Here is a 21842-nt window from a genome sequence, read left to right on the forward strand (position 1 = left end):
AAGCATATTTGAAAGCTTACCATATAAGGTGTAAAGCTACTTCTGACTGCTGGGGGGGGGGGGCTGTTTTCTGAAGTGCAGAATATGGGTTTGAACTGAATTTTGTGGTTTGTGCACATCTCTAATAGTTTGAAAGCTGTCCTCCTGGGCTCTGTTGGATGATTGGGAAGCGGTCTTCCTAAGACGAAGTGGCTTCTGGCTGCCACTTCTCAAAGCACATAGTTCTAAAGAGCCAACCCTAACAGTTCAACACCACGGTTTAAGAACCTGTGTGCCTGTGACATTTCTGTTTCCCTGACTGGCTTCTGACAACGCAATCCTATGCAAGGCCTATGTGTTATTAATTCTCCTTGAGCTCCACATGGTTGACTCCTGGGTATGTGGGCACAGGATTACAGCCTGAGTCTTTGTGTTATGTGCAGCAGTCACTCTCAGCTGTGGGCTTGAGGGCATCCTTCCATTTATGAAAGTTGAAAGCCTCATTATCTAAATCAAGAGTTCCTAAGTATTCCCTCACGAGTCATGAGTAAGCTGCATCTTGGGCATATTAATATGTTTTGAGCAGCATTTCAGTGTTAAGTACACTTACTCTGAGCTAAGTTATTGGGCGTGGAGAAACTTGCTTCATACGTTACATTTTTCGTTTTATTCCTGCAGATGAAGCCGTTAAAACGGCACCCCTCCCTCTCATTATTAACTGCACATACGTTGTAATGACATACGCAGCAGGGAAGCTGTGTAGCTTTTTTCAAACAGTACAAGTTTTAGACTGCGGTTCTAGGCACACTGACCTCTCAGTAAGCTCCGTTGACCTTGGTGCGACTTGGTTCTGAGTAACCGTGCTTACGTTTGCACTGTTAAGCACACACAGCCAGTCTGTAAAGTATAAATATAAAAACATATATCATTGAAATATAATATGTAAGGCAGCCCTTCAAACCTCAGCCCTGAAGCCAAATGTGCCCCCCCCAGGACACTCCAGCTGACCCCTGGGAACCTGCCCAGGCCACACACCCTTTTTAAACCACACTTCCCATTGGTCGTGTTCCACACTTTCCTTGAGTGCTCTGGTGCATGTTTTTGAAGTGTGATGGCGCCGCTTGCTTGCTTGCTTGGAGTGGTGTGTGTGTAGAAACCTCTGACCGAATATAACCAAGTGTACAAAGGCAAGGATCACATCTGTTGGTCTACCCATACTTGTCTCTGACCCCCCCACCACCACCACCACTGCCATGTGGTCCCTGGGAGCTTGCCCATGAGGGACTGTGGGCCTTGTACTGGCAAAGTTATGCTACCCTTGCCTTAAACCAGGCGTCCCCAAACTTCGGCCCTCCAGATGTTTTGGACTACAATTCCCATCTTCCCTGACCATTGGTCCTAGCTAGGGATCATGGGAGTTGTAGGCCAAAACATCTGGAGGGCCGCAGTTTGGGGATGCCTGCCTTAAACTCACTGCCTAGGGCTATATTTTTGCCACAGTCCTCCCATATTTTCACAAAACATGCAGCAACCACAATTTTGCCTTCTGTTAAAAAGCAGCTGGACTAGTCAAGCTATGTTTCGTGTGCAGCTTTTACATATTTAGATTTGGCAGTTACGCATAGTCCCAGTGCCGGATTTATGTATAAGCTAAACAAGCTATAGCTTAGGGCCCCACTCTCTTGGGGGGGGGGCAAAAAAATTAAAGGAAAAAAACAACTAGATGTACGTTTCCAAAATATAAGATAAAAAACAAATAAAATAAAACCTACATACAGCAACAGTGTTTCGTGTTGTGTAGTATGTGTAGTTACTCCAATGATGTAAGTAACGGGCCTCGCCTGCTAGCCTGCTCCCTGTAATATCACTGGTTTGCTCATTTCTATACAGTATATAGGGTGCCTACATTCTGCATGTGCAAAGGGCTTTAGATACCTATTAGGTCCATAAATCACCACATAGCATATATTCAACACAAAAACAGTGACAATTTGTTGTTGACAAAGGACAGCTGGACATATAAAGAGCCCCATTACCTGAAGGGCTTAGGGCCTCATCAAACCTAAATCCGGCCCTGCATAGTCCCCAGTGTGAACTTCCCCCTTTGCTGTTGATTTAGCCCATCATTGTTGCATGAGGACAATGTATTTAATCAAAAGAAGATGCGTCAGGCTGCGTTCTAGGCTGCGGAGCTGTTTAATGAGGTTACTGGGGGAGGTGGGAGCCACTAATAAGATACAGATTTTGTTGAAATTGAAAGGATGTCGCTATTCAGTGTTCTCTGTCACTTTCAGGTCAGCTTGTGGTCTGCACCCTTTGCTCCTGTGTCATGAAAACCAAACAAATCTGGCTCTTCTCTGCTCACATGCTCCCTCTGCTGGCACGGCTTTGCCTGGTCCCCCTGGAAACTATTGTGATCATCAACAAATTTGCCATGATTTTCACCGGCTTGGAAGTTCTCTATTTTTTGGCATCCAATCTTCTGGTACCATACAATCTGGCCAAGTCTGCATATAGGGAACTTGTCCAGGTAAGATGTATGCATGTTGAAATAAAGTAACTGGTTTTATCGTTAGGCCTTGCATACTTTCGTAATACGGTAGGTGCATAAACATACGCAGACAAACAAAAACACCTATATCCAGCATTTAGGTTTTGGATGCAAGCCTGGGTTACCTGTAATGTTGCTTGTAGAATGTAATTGTGAGCCAATCCTAAAAATGGCTATTTTTGAGTAATCCAAAGTGCAGTGCAGGTACCGATAACACAGAGGTCTCTTTTAGCCCTGTACATTGGAGGGTTTCATTGTTGAATGGAAGAAATGCTATCTATTTCAGTTTTGCCTTATCCTGTGTATTAATAGAGGTCTCAGTGCCCACAGCTCCCTTTCGCCCTTTGCCACTTACATTGCTTTCTGCTATGCGAAACATTTTGACAGTAGTTCCATGTACCATTCTTGCTGTTCGTAAGCATTGCCTCCGCTTGTGTATGAGTGTTCATGAGGAATGAATCCTCTGGACCCAAAAATACTATGTATCCGCGGAGTTAATGAAACACTGAAATAGCTAATTACACTGCTGCAATCTCACATGCAGCTGTAGAATTGAAGATATATATAAATAACCATCAGCTTGTTAATTAACACGAGGGTATGTTAACTTGCTATCTGATCTGTGTGTACATTCATCTGTGCGGTGATGGAAAGGAGGGGAAATGGGCAGGGGAAATTAGGGCTCTCCCAGGTGACAATCCTACTGTTTGCAAGCTGCTTTGGGATTCATTTGAATGAAAAGCAGATTTGAAATATAATAAATCAAATCAATTCAATCTTGCTTTGTGATCTACAGTCAGTGCCAAATAGCTGAAAGATAATTAATATTGATTAATGAAACATTAAATGCAAGCACCGCCAGCACCGGAGGGTGTGGCGATGGCATCACTTAATTTTACATTTAAAATTGCATTTGCTGTTATGATGTGGCAGACATGTTAGTGGAGGGAACTTCAGTACTTCTGCCCGTGGCACTCATGATGTAATTGGCTGTGGCCCCACAACATCTGCTTGAAACTGGGGGCAAGCTGCGTGAAAGAGAGCCCTCACTTTTATCCTCACAACAGCCCTGTCAAATAGTTTAGATGGGTATACCTTCTTTGAAAGTTTTTTCAAGGTGGATCATTGAAAAAGACAAAACAAAAATATAAACCAAGTGCAACTTAATTTTTTTTAAAAAGTACTTGTATGTAAATAGTTTAGATTTCCTTAGTTCTTATTCATTTGAAGACATTAAAAATAAGCTGGCTTTCTAATGTAACCTGTGCAGGAAATCTTAATGCCTGGTAAGTACAGTGCCACACATTCTCAACATTTGCAGAAAGGTGTTTGTCCTTGACAAACAGTACTCATACCACTGTTTTGTTAATTCCCTGTGCAAATCTTGACATTTACTTGTTGAGTCTATCTGAACAATCTGGAAGATACTTACTACCTTCTGTTTGGATCATAGAGACGCTAATAAATAAATAAAAGCCTGTGGTTAAGAATAACTGTGTGTAATGTAAGCTAGAGAGAATGGAGTGAGTGCTGTTTACAAGAGGACAGAATTGTCACTAAGTTAATTTCCCCCCCAAATTGCATCTCAGACAAACTGCCTGCAATCAGAGCATAATTATAGCTCTGAATTGGCTTTGTGTTAAGATTCCAATATAGTCTAATTTAGGGTTAGGGCATGACAACTTTTAAAAAAATAACATGTTGTAATCAGAATTGTATTTGTTCTGAAACAGGGGAAACATATATTGCTCAAAACAAAAAACTGAGGCTTTACGCTTACAAGTAAAAAAAAATCCAATGAACTCATCCAGCAAATGTTTGTCTGTCTGTCTGTCTAATATATATTCCAGGGTAGAACTCGTCTTGTTTAATCTTGCCCACAGTTGGCTTAACTGTATTTTGCTTACTTTGCATTCCAGTTGCTCTCACTGATCTGATTGGTTACCTTTGCTCAGTTTGAATTAATTCAGTGTAAATCAATATTTTGCTCATACGTTTCCTTCTGAGACTTGGCGGTGACATTGTTATCAATAGGTTTTTTTTAATGCCAGAAGAGGCGGGGGGGGTGCAGGAGGAGGATTTAAAACACAGAGAGAAATATTGCTTTGCAGCCATATCTCCAGAGCCCTACGGTTCTTGAAAGCACATGGGTGAAGAGTATAGGCAAAACTGGTTGCATATCCTGCCCCCACCTCCATCTGCAATTAGAGTTTCTGGGCATTCTCTCTACCTCTGTTGTTTCCAGTTGCTCATGGCAATGTATCCTTATCTATCCCCCCATTAGGGAAACACCTTGTTGAAAGTTGAAAATGCCGTATTAGGAGTAGCCAGTGCAGGGTCTTCCTTCTGTAGTTGGAACTCCAACTCCCACCAGTCTCAGCAAGCATAGTCACCTTGGCAAAAGCTTCCATTGCAGAAGAAACAGTTGAATCAGCTAAGTACAGTGGTACCTCGACTTACGAAGGCGATCCATTCCGCGGCGCTCTTTGTAAGTCGAATCCCTCGTAAGTCCATTTTGCGCATGCACAAAGCACTATTTTGTGCATGCACAGAACATGCGCACGACGAAAGTACTTCCGGGTTAGCGGACTTCGTAAGTCAAAACCTTCGTAAGTCTAGGCATTCGTAAGTTGAGGTACCACTGTACATGTTTGCTGCTCAGCAGTGGCTCAACAGCCATTGAGAAGCTGCATTTTGATATTCTGGTACTTCCATTGTTACCCGTAAAGTAGTTCTTAACCATAAATAAGTGCAACAGCTGAACTTTCAAAAAAGCCACGCAGACTGTTGTGCACATTGCCACAGCTGAACTTCAAGCCACAGAAGTTTTGTCCATAGAAGTTTACTTAGTCATTTCAGATAGCATTTTGATCTTGCCTTAATCGCTTTCCCATCCCATATTGTTCCACACACCCAACCGCTACTGATCCTACTCTTAGAGAATCATCAGATTCAAAGCCTTCCATTGATGGCAATAAACTGCTGCAGAACTGAGTGTATTATTATTGTTGTTATCATCATCATCACCACCACTACCACCATCATCTCAGTAAAGTGCCTTAATTAACAAAATGAATGCCACATGCTGGTTTAGGAACCATGGATTGCGACTGAAAAATGATTTTTTTAAAAAAAAAAAGTTAGAAGTGGTGGCTCAGATTTGACACCTTCTACTTTTATAAGTGATTTGTCAACAGGAATGTAGCAAAAATAGTTGGCAGGGTGTCTGTTTGGTTGTGACAGTAAATGCGAATAATTGTGCCATCACTCATTATTTACATCCAGTACTCCCCATTTTCTCCTTCAGATATTTAGATTTTTGGGAGGCAGTGGAAATAATTGCAACCTTCTCTTCTTTTAACTTGTCCAGGTGGTTGAAGTGTATGGCCTCCTGGCCCTGGGGATGTCCCTGTGGAACCAGCTGGTGGTCCCTGTCCTCTTCATGGTCTTCTGGCTCGTACTGTTTGCTCTTCAGATTTACTCCTACTTCAGCACACGGGATCAACCTGCCTCTAGGGAGAGGCTACTCTTTCTCTTTCTAACAAGGTAATTAACAAAAAATATGTAGCGGGCTGCTGCTAATCTGTGCTGTGTAAAGCAGCATGGCTGGCTAGAACGTTATACTCTAAAACAGGCATCCCCAAACTGCGGCCCTCCAGATGTTTTGGCCTACAACTCCCATGATCCCTAGCTAGCAGGACCAGTGGTCAGGGATGATGGGAACTGTAGTCCCAAAACATCTGGAGGGCCGAAGTTTGGGGATGCCTGCTCTAAAACATCTGGAGGGCACCAGGGTGGCAAAAGCTGTATGCACCTGTCATAGAAGTTTCTACACATGTGACAGGGCTCATCTCACAAGCAACAAAACCTGCACCACAAAGCGTTTGCACATACATGCATATGCCTGGAATCCTTCCCACCTTATTTTTTAAAGGAAGAATGAAAGAAATTGAGAGTTCTTGTTTCTGCTAACCTTCCTTGTCCCCCTTAGTAAAAGGTTTTCAGGAGGAAATCTAAGAGAATGCTTCTTTGGCAGGTTTAGCAGCCAAAATGATCAAAAGTGGTTGGCACTCTACCCCAAGGAAAGGATCTGTTGCACTGTGTTTGTGGAGTCATTGTAGCCTTTGTCTCTCGGGGCCTATTGCAGTCTTGCATGTTCCAAGAAGAAGAAGAAGTTGGGTTTCATTGATAACCGGAAATAACTATAAACCATTGAATGGGATTGCAGAGTAACACATCAGAATGCACCCAAACCTTCATGTGGCAAACTAATTTCTAATTTTACAATCATATTAGGTTTGTATTGTGCAGACATCCTTGGGCTCATGCAGACTGACACTGGAAATAGTGTAGAGAAAATACCTTGTCATCTACTAATGCAAACCTTGTATATGTACCCTTCAATGTTGGTGCCCTACCACAATTGGTTTCTTGTGTCTAATATTTGGGAATTGATGTATAAATGCATCGAAATAAAAAAATTCCTTCAGTAGCACCTTAAAGACCAACTAAGTTTATATTTTGGTATGAGCTTTTGTGTGCATGCATACTTCTTCAGATACCACGAAAGCTCATACCAAAATATAAACTTAGTTGGTCTTTAAGGTGCTACTGAAGGAATTTTTTTTATTTTGCTTCGACTCAGACCAACACGGCTACCTACCTGTAACTATAAATGCATCGGTTTAACTTCACGTCTAACTGGATTCTTTTGGAACGACACATCAATGAGCAAACTAAAAGTATTAATTTCTGGTTTTTAATGAATGACTTATTATTAAAATATAAGCGGACTTGACCCCCTGCTTCAATGGTGCTATCTTGTAATACACATCTCCAGTAATATCTCCAATAGTTGAATGTTGCTGCCTGATATGTGTGTACATTTAAGACCCATTCTGAATAGAAATGCTTTAGGATTTCACTGCTATGCTAGATGTGCAGCTTCAGCATTAGTATTTATAGAATATGGCAATGGACTGATTCATATTGATATTCCCCTGCTTACCCCTGTCTCCATTCCCCTCCTGTTCTTACTCTGTTGTTCTCCTTGTGTCTGTTTTAGCCGCATCAGGGACCACTCAAACCTCTTCTGTGTATCTATGCACAAAGTTCTAATTTAGCTGTATTTTCTCCTTCCTAGTATTGCAGAATGCTGCAGCACTCCCTATTCCCTCCTGGGTTTGGTGTTTACAGTCTCCTTCGTTGCACTTGGAGTTCTAACCCTCTGCAAGTTTTACCTACAAGGCTACCGAGCATTCATGAACGACCCAGCTATGAACAGGTAAGTGCAGAGAAGAGGATGCTTGAACCTTTGAAAACTTAGGCTGTGTTTAGTTAGGCTGAGCACAGTGTAATCTTTCTAAATTCCGCTCGCCACAAAAATAGCTTGCTATGTTGCTCAGGTCCTACTGTTACAAGATTTGACACTGAATTATAGGCTATCGTGTAACTTTCCCCCTAAGAGACGTGCTGCTTAGCTCCTTTGCAGTGCATTGCAAGAGGATTGCAACTTGCTCAAGTTTTACGTACACGATCGCAGCTTTATGTGCTTGGCTGAATTTTTTTTGGAGGGGCCAGAAGAGCAGGGGGCCATTGGAGATCTCGCAAGAGCCTCCATAGCTCACACAGGCACTTCCCAGAGCCCAGTAAGCAAAGCACAGAGCTTTAAAAGTTATTTTGCACATCTGATTGCCCTTGGCTCTCATGTCCCTGGTTTTAGATTGTAGTCTTCTCAGAGTTGCATCTGGCATTCCTTAGCTCCCAAAAGCACCAGGCACATTTTGATATCTTTTTGTGATACGTAATAACCTGTGTTCCTCTCCCTCCCTTCATACCACAGTTTCCTTCCTTTCTCTTGTGTGCCAACCAAAGTAATTTTGTTTCATCCTGAAAGCCTGTTTAAATTACAAGGAGAGACAGCTGAAAATAGCTTCCTTTCTCCAACAATGGCTTGGCATAAAAATAGGAATTTATAAACATTAGTGGTACAAAATCTCTAGAATGCTGAAATCTTACATTGTTACATAAGCATATATATTGTACTCAAAAATGAGCCAAGGGTCAAAGAGATCAGAAGTGATCCAGGATCATTTCAGGTGAAGACAAGATGTCAAAAAACATTCTCTGGTACCAATATTGTATTTTACAGGATATGTAACGTATTAAGTCTCACAGCTCTGTAACGTAGGACCCACGTGATCATTATTAATTAATATTAACTGCTAGTGATTAAATTTGTTATCTGCCCTTCACTGTAAGGTCTCAGGGTAGGTTACATCTAGAAGAAAAATACAAGGCACCAAGAAAGATTAAAAACAACCCTGCCCCCAAATACAAGAGCATTCTCTGTAACCCTATCGGACATGCAGTTGTATTTATATGCATTTTTATTGTTGAAATTCTTATTGTTAAATCATTTCAGGATGTTTTACGGAAAGCAATTCATAAATTAGATAAATGAATAAAGTTTTATGTATCAACTAAATAGTTCAGCTATCAAAGGCCAAAAGAAAAGTGACTGCCTAAAGCTGTAAAGAAGACGGTGCCTGACACACCTCTCCTGATAGGGAGTTCTACAGTTTGGGGGCCATTACAGAAAAGGCTCTACCATGGGCCACCACACACACACAAACCACACACTCACACCAGCCATTTTATGGATGGTGACTTGCCTAAGTCTGTCTAGGGAACAGAGATTTGAATTCCAAGACCAATGCACTGTATCGGGGATTTGCAGCTGACAGCCAATGTCTCGAAAAAGTCCACGAGCTGGGATCAGATGCAAAAGACAACAAAAACCCACAACATAGTTCTATGTTACGTTGTACAATTCTAAAATTGAGCCAAGTTCATTAATACTTCAAATGTTATGCTTGTGTGTCCCCCCCTTCTTTTTTCCCCTTTTATGTGATGAAGAGGGATGACGGAAGGAGTCACACTTTTGATTCTGGCCGTCCAGACTGGCTTGATTGAACTGCAAGTTGTTCACCGGGCCTTCCTGCTCAGTATTATTCTCTTCATTGTGGTTGCATCCATCCTGCAGTCCATGCTTGAGATAGCAGATCCCATTGTCTTAGCTCTGGGAGCTTCAAGAGACAAGTAAGCAGTGCATTTTCTAGTGGTGTCTATTGATTCTTGCTTTGCAAGTACTGTAAATCCAGTATATATGTGGGATTTTGGACTATGGGCTGGTTTGTTTGGGCACCAAACTATGGTTTCAAAATATGAGAATGAGCATTCAAGGATCATCAGGCTCACTTACTCCTTCCTCCATGCATGATGATTGCTTTGCTGGTTGAGGCAAACTCCTGCTTGCCATTTCCTTTGAACTGATGAACTATGGGGCTTACCATCCTCGTTGGCAGAGCAAGCACAAATCATAATTTGTCAATGTGGGCAAAACAGCAAGCAGAGGTTTGCCTCAAACTTGGGAATACAGGAGCAAACCATTGTACAATGCAAGGGAGAAGGAAGCACCTAATCCCAAGGCTCATTGAAATCTTAATCTCGGTTTCATTTGACCCAGCCCTGTGTGTCTGGAAGGCTTAGATCCTTAGCAGCTGAAAAGAAGTGGGATACAGGTGCTCCCTGTTCAGTCCTCTCTGCTCTCTCTGGTGCTATTTATAATGTATGGGAGTAGTTCTCAGTCTTGGTAGTCACTGTATTTTAATGCAGATATCAAGTACTAAAATAGTGTCATGAGGATTAACAGCTCTTCTGCTAAATGTCTGCCTAAGTTTATTTTTTATGTGTATGTTCTTAGGTAGATGCTTTGAATAGTATATTGAGTTAGCACTGAAAAGGAGCAGCATGGTAGGAGGTGCAAAGGGTGGGATTTGGAGTATGGAACCAAGTCGGCCAATAGCAACCGAATGAATACACAGCAGAAAGTGAGCACAGCAACTGAGGACCATAAATCAGAGCCGTGGGGAGAGAAAACCTTAAACGTGTAAGGGTTAGAAACCTGAAGTTGATTTACCAGAACAGCAAAAAAATGGACTAAAATTGCTTTAGTGTTGCATCTTACCTGTGACTAGGGTTGCCAGACTCAATAGGGAACAGGACTTCTGTGCCTTTAATTGCCCTGCTCTCTTTGGAGTCTGGAAACCTTAAAGAGAAAACAGCAGACCCTTTGTTTAATTTCCAAGCAAAGGGTCTGCTGTTTTCTCTTTAAGGTTTCCAGACTCAAAAGAGAGCAGGGCAATTAAAGGCACAGGAGTCCTGTCCTCTATTGAGTCTGGCAACCCTACCTGTGACCTCATGCATAATATTTGAAGGGTTTTTTTAAAAAAAAAAATGTCCTGGTTAGAAGCTATGGCTTTTTGTACCTTGCCACCGTTCCCTGTAGCTTTGTCTTCCTTTCTTCTCTGTAGCCTGAAAGCGAGGTAAATAAGAGAAGGCTTATTTATATCCACTGTGTCTGTCTGTTTGTTTTGCTTAGAGGTTACTTGTGGCCAGCACAGGTTGTTGGAGCATGTTAAATGCTAAATTTATTAGCTGAGGGAAAAGGGAATATCAGAGCTGCGGAATGCATAGCTGGCTCCTATAAATTGGCTCTGCTGGCAGCAGGCTGTAACTCAGCTCTGCCAGGTACAAACTAGGCTGGGGAAAGAAGATCTAGAAACAGCTATGGGCAGTGTTGACTGTGTCCTTAAATTTTAAGATCCAGATGTTGCGCCTTGGTATTTTCATGAATTAAAGATACAGGAGTATGCAAGTCCTCTCTACACAGACACTGCTGTAGCTTGGAGTTGTGGGTTCCTTCCCGCCCCCCAAGGAGATAGCGATATATCTGTGTGTCCACTTTATGCTTATGTAGTGGGGCATGTAGTCTTCCTCCACTGAATTAGGTCACGAGTGAGACAAGCAACATGGCACTAAATAATGCTACTTTTATAAAGCTAACTGAGTGCTTTCCCCCCCATCTGCTGAAACAAAAGGACAATCATGTTCAAAAGTTAAGTGGCTAGTTACATAAGAACATAAAATGTGTCTGCTGGATCAGGCCAGTGGCCCTTCTAGTCCAGCATCCTGCTCTCATAGTGGCTAGCCAGATGCCCTGTGAAGTCTGCCATCTGCACATGAGTGCAGTGACACTCTGCCCACTTGCAGTTCTTGGTATTCAGAGCCATATTGCCTCTGACTGTGGAGGTAGCGCATAGCCATTGTGGCTAGTAGCCACCGAAAGCCTTTTCTCCAGTGAATTTGCTTAATCCTCTTTTAAAACTGTCCATGTTGGTAGCCATCCTTGCCTCCTGCTGGAGCAAATTCCACAACTTTTAACTACGCATTGCATGAAGAAGTGCTTTCTTATACTACTTGTCTTGAATTTTCGAACATTCAGCTCTTCATTGGATGTCGGGTTTCTTCCGCAGGGATCGTGATGGTCCTCACTGAGATGATGCTACTCAGCAAGTCACTGAAGACTAAAGCCAGGGCCCTTTTTAATTTTAAAATTGTGTGCCTTTTTACAGGAGCCTTTGGAAGCATTTTCGCGCTGTGAGTCTGTGCTTGTTCTTGCTGGTCTTTCCAGCTTACATGGCCTACATGATCTGTCAGTTTTTCCACATGGACTTCTGGTTACTGATCATCATTTCTAGCAGCATTCTCACCTCCCTCCAGGTAAGGTATACTGGCCTCCTATATGCTGTTATTTATTTTTTAGTTCGTACCTGGCGGCAGGGCCTTGTGTGGAACCAGCTGGGAAAGGATTAGAAAACCAGAGCTGGAAAGCAGAATGCAAGGTGTTGACCAAGTTGTTGTTGGGAATACAGACCGAAAGAATATGTCTTTTCCATCAAGCTTGGTATTAAAGTCCTATAATTGCCTGTGTTCCAGGTTCAAATACAGGGCATTTGTATTTACAGATTGTAATGGGTGGCATGACAGATATACCAGTTTAGAAAACTCCCATTACTAAGGAAGTTTAAGCATAAACCATCTGCAGTATGTCAAACAGTTGGACACAACCCAGCTAAAGCACTTTCCATTGATTTTTTAACAGCAGAGTTGACCATGTGCTCAAATCTCTCCTTGCTGAAATCAGTGAGCCTTAAAACTACTTAATGGCTGGAATGTATCTAGCAATATTACATGTAACTTAAGCTATCCTTGATCATGCCATAATGTATTTGTGTTGAAACTCTTAACATAGAAATTCAGACTTCCACTTAAAATAAATACGTAAATCATTAAAAGATGGTGTTCCACTTTTTTAATAAAAAAATTAAGCCTTGACTTTGTCTTGTTAAATATATCAATTATATATTTAGTGCATTGTTAGATTAGTTATCTATATTCTTCACCCATGCAAAGATAATATTGAGAAGTTCTAGCCTTGGGACTCACTCCCCTTTTTAAATTGGTGTTATTTTTTCTTGTTCCAGGTGCTTGGAACACTCTTCATTTATGTCTTGTTTATGGTTGAGGAGTTCAGGAAAGAGCCGGTAGAAAACATGGATGATGTCATTTACTATGTGAATGGCACCTATCGACTGCTAGAGTTCCTAGTGGCTCTCTGTGTCGTTGCCTATGGTGTGTCAGAAACCATCTTTGGAGAATGGACTGTGATGGGCTCAATGATCATCTTCATTCATTCCTATTACAATGTGTGGCTTCGTGCTCAGCTGGGATGGAAGAGTTTTCTTCTCCGCAGGGATGCTGTGAATAAGATCAAATCACTGCCCACTGCTACCAAAGACCAGTTGGAACAACACAATGATATCTGTGCCATCTGCTATCAGGTATGTAGCTCTTCTGAAATGGTACTTTTGTGGCTATGGTTCTGCCTCCTTATGGTATTTTATTGGAAGAGCTGGAGTTTCTGCCTTTGAGTTGGGTTATACAGTAAATGAATTGAGTTGGGGAATTTATTACTTCTACTACTACTACAGTGGTACCTCTACTTATGAGCACCTCTGGTTACATATCCTTGGGGATACACATGCAGCAAACCCAGAAGTATTTTCCTGGGTTTTGACGTGCGCAAATGTGCAGAAGCGCTCTACCACGCTGTGCACATGCACAGAACAGGCACCTCCGGTTGCAAAAACCTCTGGATCCCTGAGCTCCAGAATGGATCCCGTCCGCAACCGGAGGTACCACTGTATTACTATCACTATTACTATTGTTGTTCTATTTAAATTTGTATACCGCCCTTCATCCATAGATCTTAGGACAGTTCACAAGATAAAATTACAATACAGTTGTCCTGTTTAGATACCTGCAGGGCTAGCACTTCCACCTGCGCAATGGAGGCGTGGGAGCAAGGCTGCCCCTTCACTATGATTCCTGCGTTGCAGGGGGTTGGTCTAGATGACCCTCGGTGTCCCGTCCCATCCTATAATTCTATGATTTGCCAGCCTGTGTGCACAATGACCTGCCTTGCATGATTCTTCCCTCTGCAGAGGAGGAGGAGTAGAAGATGGTGTAGATTGGGCCATTATATTTCCAAGACTTCAAATCACACATTTTGTTATGCACTAATTCCACCGTGCAAATTGTAGCACCATCCCAGTTAAGTGTTTGAGCTGCACCAGTCTCTTCACCAGTCACAATTAAAAACGAAACAAAAAAAGTGGTCAAAGGCAGATGACGCCTGTAATTTTGTAAGATGCATCAAATAAACAAAAGCTTCACATTTTAATTCGTCTTGAAGTCATATCTTTTGAAACAAATGTAACTGCTTTATAAAGGATCTCACTTTGACAATAAATTGTGTGCCTGAAATAAATTGTGTGATGTGTAGGCTGATAAGCTTGCACTGGCAACTTGCTTCGCAGCGAGTGTCTGTAGCCACCCAGAGATGCAGGTAGGCTGTCTCAACTAGTTTCTCCAAGCTCCTACCCAGTGACTCTGCACTGCATCCCCAAAGAACCAGTTGGGCAGAAATTAAAAGGCCAATTATCTAAATTAGATCTAGCCTTTTAAGTGAGCATTAGTAATGAAGTTAAAAAAAACCTGGAAGCAACATTTCCACATTTGCGCTTTAAACTCCCCTGTCTTTTCTTCTTAAGAGTGCGCGTTGGTTCTGAATGAAGTGGTTGCATTGATGGCTCTTCGAATACAAATCTTCTTGTACTTTCCTAGCTACAGTTTAGGAGCATCAAATCCAAGTCACAGGTTACTAGTAGAGCACATGTACTGCATATATAAGGATCCAGGTTCAATGGAACTGCCAGTGAAAAATGCTTCAGGCAGGCATCTGCAAATTTGGGCTAGTCTTGGTAGCCAGCCAGAAATAGTGCCAGGAACTTGCTGCTCTCTCCAGGGATGGTACCATCTCCCTGACCTCATGCTGCACCCCGACAATCAGTGTGAAGTCAGGGACCTTCTCCAGCAATCATGTTGCACTTTTGAGGAACCCTCATTACCTTGGAAATAGAGCACCAAAGCAGCAGGCCCTTTCCAAGCTTGGAGCTGGAAAAGGGGAGTGGAGATAATCTTGCAGTTGTGCTGCATTTGGGAGGCTTTCAAAGAACCTCAGAAGCCTAGTACACTGTCCTCGTCTCCAAGGGCGCTGGCTCCTGGGGGCCAAGGCACTATGCCCCCCCCCCGATCTTATTTTTTAGGGCTCTGGACCCCCTCAATATTCAGTGGGCTCCACATGTGACACCAGGACATCACATCAGACCCCCTCAATTGTCTGGAGAAGCTGGCACCTCTGCTTGTCTCCCTTTCCTGTTCCAAGGTTGGGAGAGTGGCTGTCTTATCATGCTAGCCAAAGGGTGATGGGACATGCTGTTTCTGCACCGAATTGTGGCGTTCATCCAGCTGTGTCTTTGTAGTTCTTCCACTGCAAATCCTTAGTAATTAAAATTTAGCCTACTTGCCTAGAATGAAAGATTATGCTTTGTGCTCTGCTGTTCTCGTGTGTTACTAATGCATAGATACAAAGCAAGTCTCCTCTGAGTATGAATAAAGGGTGACAACTGAACATGGGCAGTTGGGTCATTGTGGTTTACCTTTTAGCAGCCCATGCTGAGTTCTAAGGTAGCTTCAGGACTCTGCGTGTTTGCTTGGGCACTGTGTGATCCTTCTGCCTTCTTTCTTTCAGGACATGAAATCTGCTATCATCACGCCTTGTGGCCATTTCTTTCATGCGGGCTGCCTTAAGAAATGGCTTTATGTGCAAGAAACCTGCCCCCTGTGCCACTGCCAACTTAAAAATCCCACTCAGCCCCCGGGGCTAGGATTGGAGCCCGTGCCACAACCAAATCCCGGAGCAGAACAAAACACTGTTCAGCAACAAGCCACTGAGCCCCCCGGTGTAGACCACCAGGAAAGGGCAGGAGGAAAACCTATTGACAATGGACAGGCTGCCAAAGGATCAGGCTCCCTGCAGGACTCTGTCGATGTGAAGGGTGACTCTGTCAGTCTGGACACTGCATCTTCCAGTGAGTCTTGCCAGGGGGAAACTGCCACCGAAAGGCCGGCTGAAGAAGTTGCAACGCGAGATCTAGGGAGCTGCATCCAGAATTGAACTGGCGGGCGCTGGTGGAAGAATTAAGCACTCCAGGAGCTCCTGACTTGCCAGACAGGATCTTAAACCCTTTATTTGTCTCGAACAAGTTTTTAACTCTCAGAATGCTGGCCAAAATGTATTTATGATATCCTATGCTGATTTTCTGTGAGCTGCTTCGTTTACAGGGCTGCCAGTGGGTTCCACTGGAAACTATCTTAGAAGCTGCCACCATGTTGCAAAAGGGCAGAAACTGGAAATCAAAACTGAGTATTGTTGGAAGGGAAAGTTGGGCGGCAGCGGGGCGGGGGGGGGACACAAATGTAGGATGTTGGGGTGTGAGTGGAGAGAGAGGGAAAGAAAAAGTGGGAGATTAAAATAAAAGACAGTGTTTAAATGGGAAAGGGAGAATAAAATTAAAGGGCAATAGAGGTTTGAGTCCATATCCTTGGCCTTGTCTTTCTACAGTGAGCGGAGCTCAGTCGAGAACAGTGACACAACTCCTGTAGAGCTCAGAAGTAACAATAAACAAATCAAGGATTGTGTTGGGACAAGGCAGCACTCAAGTAAGTCGAGTGTGGTGCTTTGGGCATGTAGGGCATTTGCATTCATGTAATCTATAGCAACTCTTGAATTTTTATGATGGAGTCTTAAACACTTCAATGTTTTAGAAAACCTTTTTTGTTCATGAACTTTCTGGACAGCATGGGCTGTGTGAAGTCATTAAAGCTCCGGTGAACTTTCTCTCTCGCCTCCACCAGTGAGTGCAAGAGAGAAATGGGAGGAGTTTTATGGTGCTGATTGAAGCCTCTCAGTGCTGTTGAGTTCTGTGTAGTGTATAATTTCTTGCAGATGAATTGAAGCAGTATTAATCTCCTGGCAATATTTGCACCTTTGGGAATGAGTACATAAATTGTATGATCAAACGCCGCAAATGCCACTCCTAAAGCTGTTAATAGGATTTGCACCTTTTTCTTCCCCTTCCCCCTTCTTTGACAAAAATGTGTGTGTATTTAAATTTTTACATTCATCATGGCTTTCAGGTAGAACTAGGGATGTGGGAGGGATGGGAGCTGGCAATTTTTTATGTGAATTTTGATATGAAAAGGAACTAGTCACTTATTTATACACTAGGCTTGGCTCAATTTTTTGTTTTTCTCGAGAGTTGTTGTTCCTAATGTGAAATGTGACATTACTTTATTTTTTAGTAGTGAATTTGGATGTAGACTGACAGACATAGCTGAATGTCTCAATAAAGTACTTTTGAAGATTTTTACATTTTGATTGTCTTGTTCTTCTATAGGAAAGTTTTCTTAACAGATGGAGAAGTTTTCTTAACAGCATGATAGACTCAGAGACTCAGAGCTAAGAAGATCTTAATATATATATTAAGATATATTAAGATATATATATCTGCTTCCTGCATTGCAGAAGATTAGACTAGATTACACTTGGGATCCTTTCAAACTCTACAATTCTAGAATTCCTCACAACCCTGTGAGGCAAGGCTATATTATCCTTATTCTGTAGATTATGAACTGAAGCTAAGATTGCAATCCTAATAATTTAATCATATATACTAATAATAAACTCATTATATGAGTACCTGTCCTTTTTATAGCAATAGTGGCATCATCCATACACAGGAAGGCTTGGGAAAACCTTAATGTTTGCAGGAGTTGTACGACTACAATCACACACACTAACATATGTTACATCTATATATTTTGGAAAGTGGTTTGTCTGTTCTCTGTATGGACACCTCTTGAGATAATCATCACCAAACATGGCATGAGTATTCACCGTGTGGGAGCAGCAGCTTTAGTCAACATTTGGATGCTGGCTGCCATTTTGAATCAAGATGGTAGAGCAAAACGTGACTTTATCCTGACTCTGCCCATTTTGGGGCTTAAGTTCAGCTGTCTCTCATGATACTATCACCAGACTCGGCACAAGGATTCCCAAGGTAGAGCTGGCAGACTTTATTGCCCTCTGGGTGCCAGGCACCATTTTTAATCCAGGCAGACCAAAACGTCACTTGGGCATAACTTCAGATTTGTGGCATCGCAAGTCCAAACTCACAAATTACGCTATCCATTTAACACATATTTTTAGGTTTCCAAAAATTCTCAGGCAGCCATGGGCACATCCCATTAGCCTAAACATAAAATAAAATTCCTGCAGTGCATGAAAAAAACCAACAGGAGAGAGCCCCCACCCCCCTGGCAAAAAAAAAAGAAATCTGAGAGGTCTGAGCATACTTAGTGGGCACAAAATACTGATTACTGGTGCAGTGGGGTTAGGTAACGCAATGGAGTGGGGAGGAGGCTGGAGACTTGTTACTTCCCATGTAATGTTATGGAATGGAATAAGTGTGGTTAAAATTAAGGCTGTGTCTGTATAGCTGATCAGAAATGTGAACCTAAGGAATTCCTAGGAACCATAAGGAACCTAAGGAAGATTACGGCATTCCTCTCCTGAACTGCTTCCTTTTAAGGACTTGTCTGCTTTTCCTTATCTTCATTTTACAGCTATGTGGGGGTTTGTTTGTTCACAGAAGTAAAACGTCTTCTTAATGAGGTGCTTGTAAAAAAATACAGACGCAAAAAAGGAGAGCTATTGATGCAACTTAACCTACATTAACGCCACACTCCCTCTGCTGGTTAGATCATCTGCTTCAGGCACACTGCTAGAGGGGGGCTAGCAGTAGAATAGGTTGATACAGTACCTGTAATCTGCAGCACTGAGAGCAGCCGGCCAAACTGCGGCTGCCGTTGATCACAGCGTTCTGCTTAAACTGACAACAGGCCGACTTCCAGAGGGCAGACGATACCCAAATGGGAGAAGATGCTACATCTATATGCTGTGATAAAAGGCATCAAGGAGTTGTGGGAAATATCAGGAAATTGATATGGTGCAATTTATATTGAGCTTTGTGTATAGATAACTAGCCAAAACTGCAGTCTTGGTGTCAACCTGGAAAGGTCAAAGCTGGAAATGACCACATTTTATAGTTTCATAAACTCTTCCATCCATATACATTGCACAACTGGGAGAAAAGTATCGTTCAGCCATGGTGAGAACAGAAGAATAGATAAAGCACAGCAAAGGTTATCCAGTACCTCTTTGCAAGATCTGGCTTAAAGCATGAAAATGCAATAATTGAAACGCAGCCCCTGGGTAGTGGTACAATAAGAGATGAGTGAATTCCCAATCCTGGTCTGATCTGGAATTTATCTTGGGAAAACTAAATTTAAAACTATGCATCTGCTGGCTATTTGGATGTTTATTCTGGACTTCCACAATTTAGATCCCTAGCTTCAAACACCATGGCAGGAGCTCCTCGCTCCTGTGGGAGCCTTTTCAAAGCCAAACTTGCAAGAGGTGGAGGAATACCTTTTCTTTTTGCCTAGGAGAACACGACAGCCCATTCACTGGTATGGGAGATAGTAAAGGTTTGTGCGTCTAGATAGATATTTCTATGAGCCACTGACTCAGTGCAGTGGATCATAGCTTTGACTCTTGTCAATTGTCAGTTGTTAGTCATTCTGCGGTCCCTACAGTGTGCCTTGCTGAGAAACACCCAGGTCTTAATTTTTGAACTTACAAAGTTAAGTACATAAGAATAGAATAGCCCGTTCCTTCTAGTCCAGCATCCTGTTCTCACAGTGGCCAACCAGATGCCTATAGGAAGCCTGCAAGAAAACTTGAGTGCAACTGCATTATCCCAACATCTGATTCCCAGCAACTATTCAAAGGCACTCTGCCTCTGATAGCAGAGATTAAAGGTAAAGGTAAAGGGACCCCTGACAATTAACTCCAGTTGCGAATGACTCTGGGGTTGCGGCACTCATCTCACTTTAAAGGCCGAGGGAGCCGGCATTTGTCCGCTTCCGCAGACAGTTTTTTCCGGGTCATGTGGCCAGCATGACTAAGCCGCTTCTGGTGAAACCAGAGCAGTGCACGGAAGCGCTGTTTACCTTCCCACCGGAGCAGTACCTATTTATCTACTTGCACTGTGTGCTTTTGAACTGCTAGGTTAGCAGGAGCTGGGACCAAACAACGGGAGCTCACCCCGTGGCGGGGATTCGAACCGCTGACCTTTTGATCAGCAAGCTCAAGTGGCACAGTGGTTTAACCCACAGCGCCACCCGCATCCCAGTAGTGGAGATAGAGCACAGCAATTATTGATAGCCTTGTGCACCACGAGTTTGTCTAATTCACTCTTAAAGGCATTCAAGTTGGTGGCCGTCACTCCACCTTAGGAGAGCAAATTCCATGTGAGGTCCCTTTACTTTTTCCTGTCCTAAATCTTCCAACTGTCTTCTCCAGTTGAAACTACAAGTGCTAAATACCACAGATATTTGCAGGGCAGATATGGAAAACAGTGTAAAGGGGAGGCAGGGAGGTGGACAAGGATACTTTCAGGCAATGCCTGATATTTAAAGGAAGCGAAATACGAAGGACATAACTTCCTTTATAGATTGGAGCGCAATGTTTTCCTTTTTTTGAGACCTCTTCCTAGCGTTCCTTAGCATTGCCTTCAAAGCTGAGAAAAGAAAACAGAAGGTCTCGGCTGGAATGCAGAGGGATTAAGTTTGTATTTATTTCCCCTGCTCTGAGCTCGTATTGTGCAGTTTGGAAAGGAAATGTCCTTGAAAGATGGGTTCCTCCATAAACTCTTCCAGCTTCTGTTTGTTTTTAGATGGAAAAAATTTTCTCAGAGACCTGCCTGCGAGGAAGTGGGTGTTGATAAGTAAGGCAAAATAAGAAAACACAGCCTACCTACCATACAGAAGACTTTTAGAAGACATCTGAAGGCAGCCCTGAGAAGTTTTTAATGGTTGGTGTTTTATTGTGTTTTTAATATTTTGTTGGGAGCTTCCCAGAGTAGCTGGGGCAACCCAGTCAGATAGGTGGTATAATAATAATGATGATAATAATAATAATAATGGTCGTCATTGTTATTGTTTCCATCAACATGGGCAGTTTAGCAGACACAGCACCTCAGCTCTGCTTCCCCTTTGTACTTTGCATGCTGACTGCAGCATCTGGACTTGATTAGGCGTGTGACCTCACCTGTTCCAGGCCTACTACAGTTGAGGATTCTCACACCCCCTCCTAGAGCTAACGAGCCCCACCTGGCCAGCTTCACCTCAGAGCCTGCTCCCTACACCTCAGAGCCCGCCATATTTGTGGAGACAGGGGCCCCTCTGGTTCTGGTGATGGGTCCTGTTGCTCAGGTTCCTGTGCATTGACTCCCATCCCTTTGCTATCCTCTGTCACCCTGTGAGTACTTCCTTACCCACCCTCTGCTTGTCCCAGTGTGTCCCCAGTCCCAGTCTCTGGGATCCTCCTCCTCATCTTTCTCTTCCTCATTGCCCTGCCAGTTCATGACACATGGCTACTGAGCATGCTCAGTCTTTATTGGGTTGGGTTGTGGTGTGTGGTTGTTGGTTTTAAAAAAATAGTTGTTATACTTCTGCAAACTTCGGCGTTGCCCCAAAGCAAGCTGCTGCCTACCTCTTGTTTCACAGTGGTTCTATTTTGACTCTAATCCGTTAAGCTTGTGGGGAGTCCCTGGTTGTGGTCCCCCAGTAAAAACCATGCATTCAGTACTGTGGGCCCAATTTTATGGAACTCCGTCTCAAGTCATTGAGCATGTGGGTGAAGTAGCTCTCCCAGTAGTGTGTCATTAGGACATATCCAGAGGTGTGAGTGATCAGCAAGACAGCACAAGTGGATTCTGGGCTTTCCAAAACTACAGTTTGGTTAGGTGATATGGGGATGACCAGTGAGTTGGCCAATAAGCACTTGCTAGTGCTGTGTAGAAGCAGAATGAAAGGCTGG

The 21842-nt window shown here is 42.9% G+C and overlaps 1 protein-coding gene across 2 annotated transcripts in view; it reads left to right on the plus strand.

The window, feature by feature from the left end:
• RNF145 (ring finger protein 145) overlaps positions 1 to 17268 on the plus strand; it is a 59299-nt gene extending 42031 nt beyond the window's left edge. For both annotated transcript variants that reach the window (XM_035105774.2, XM_035105773.2), the window contains exons 5-11: positions 2274 to 2509; positions 5901 to 6076; positions 7674 to 7814; positions 9449 to 9631; positions 12007 to 12154; positions 12919 to 13275; positions 15588 to 17268. In XM_035105774.2, the coding sequence (XP_034961665.1) occupies positions 2274 to 2509; positions 5901 to 6076; positions 7674 to 7814; positions 9449 to 9631; positions 12007 to 12154; positions 12919 to 13275; positions 15588 to 16013 (1667 nt within the window). In that variant the 3' untranslated portion in view covers positions 16014 to 17268. The remainder of the gene's footprint in view (positions 1 to 2273; positions 2510 to 5900; positions 6077 to 7673; positions 7815 to 9448; positions 9632 to 12006; positions 12155 to 12918; positions 13276 to 15587) is intronic.
• Positions 17269 to 21842: the final 4574 nt, after the last annotated feature.

This window comes from Zootoca vivipara, chromosome 2, assembly GCF_963506605.1.
Source record: "Zootoca vivipara chromosome 2, rZooViv1.1, whole genome shotgun sequence".
Taxonomy (NCBI): Eukaryota; Metazoa; Chordata; class Lepidosauria; order Squamata; family Lacertidae; genus Zootoca; species Zootoca vivipara.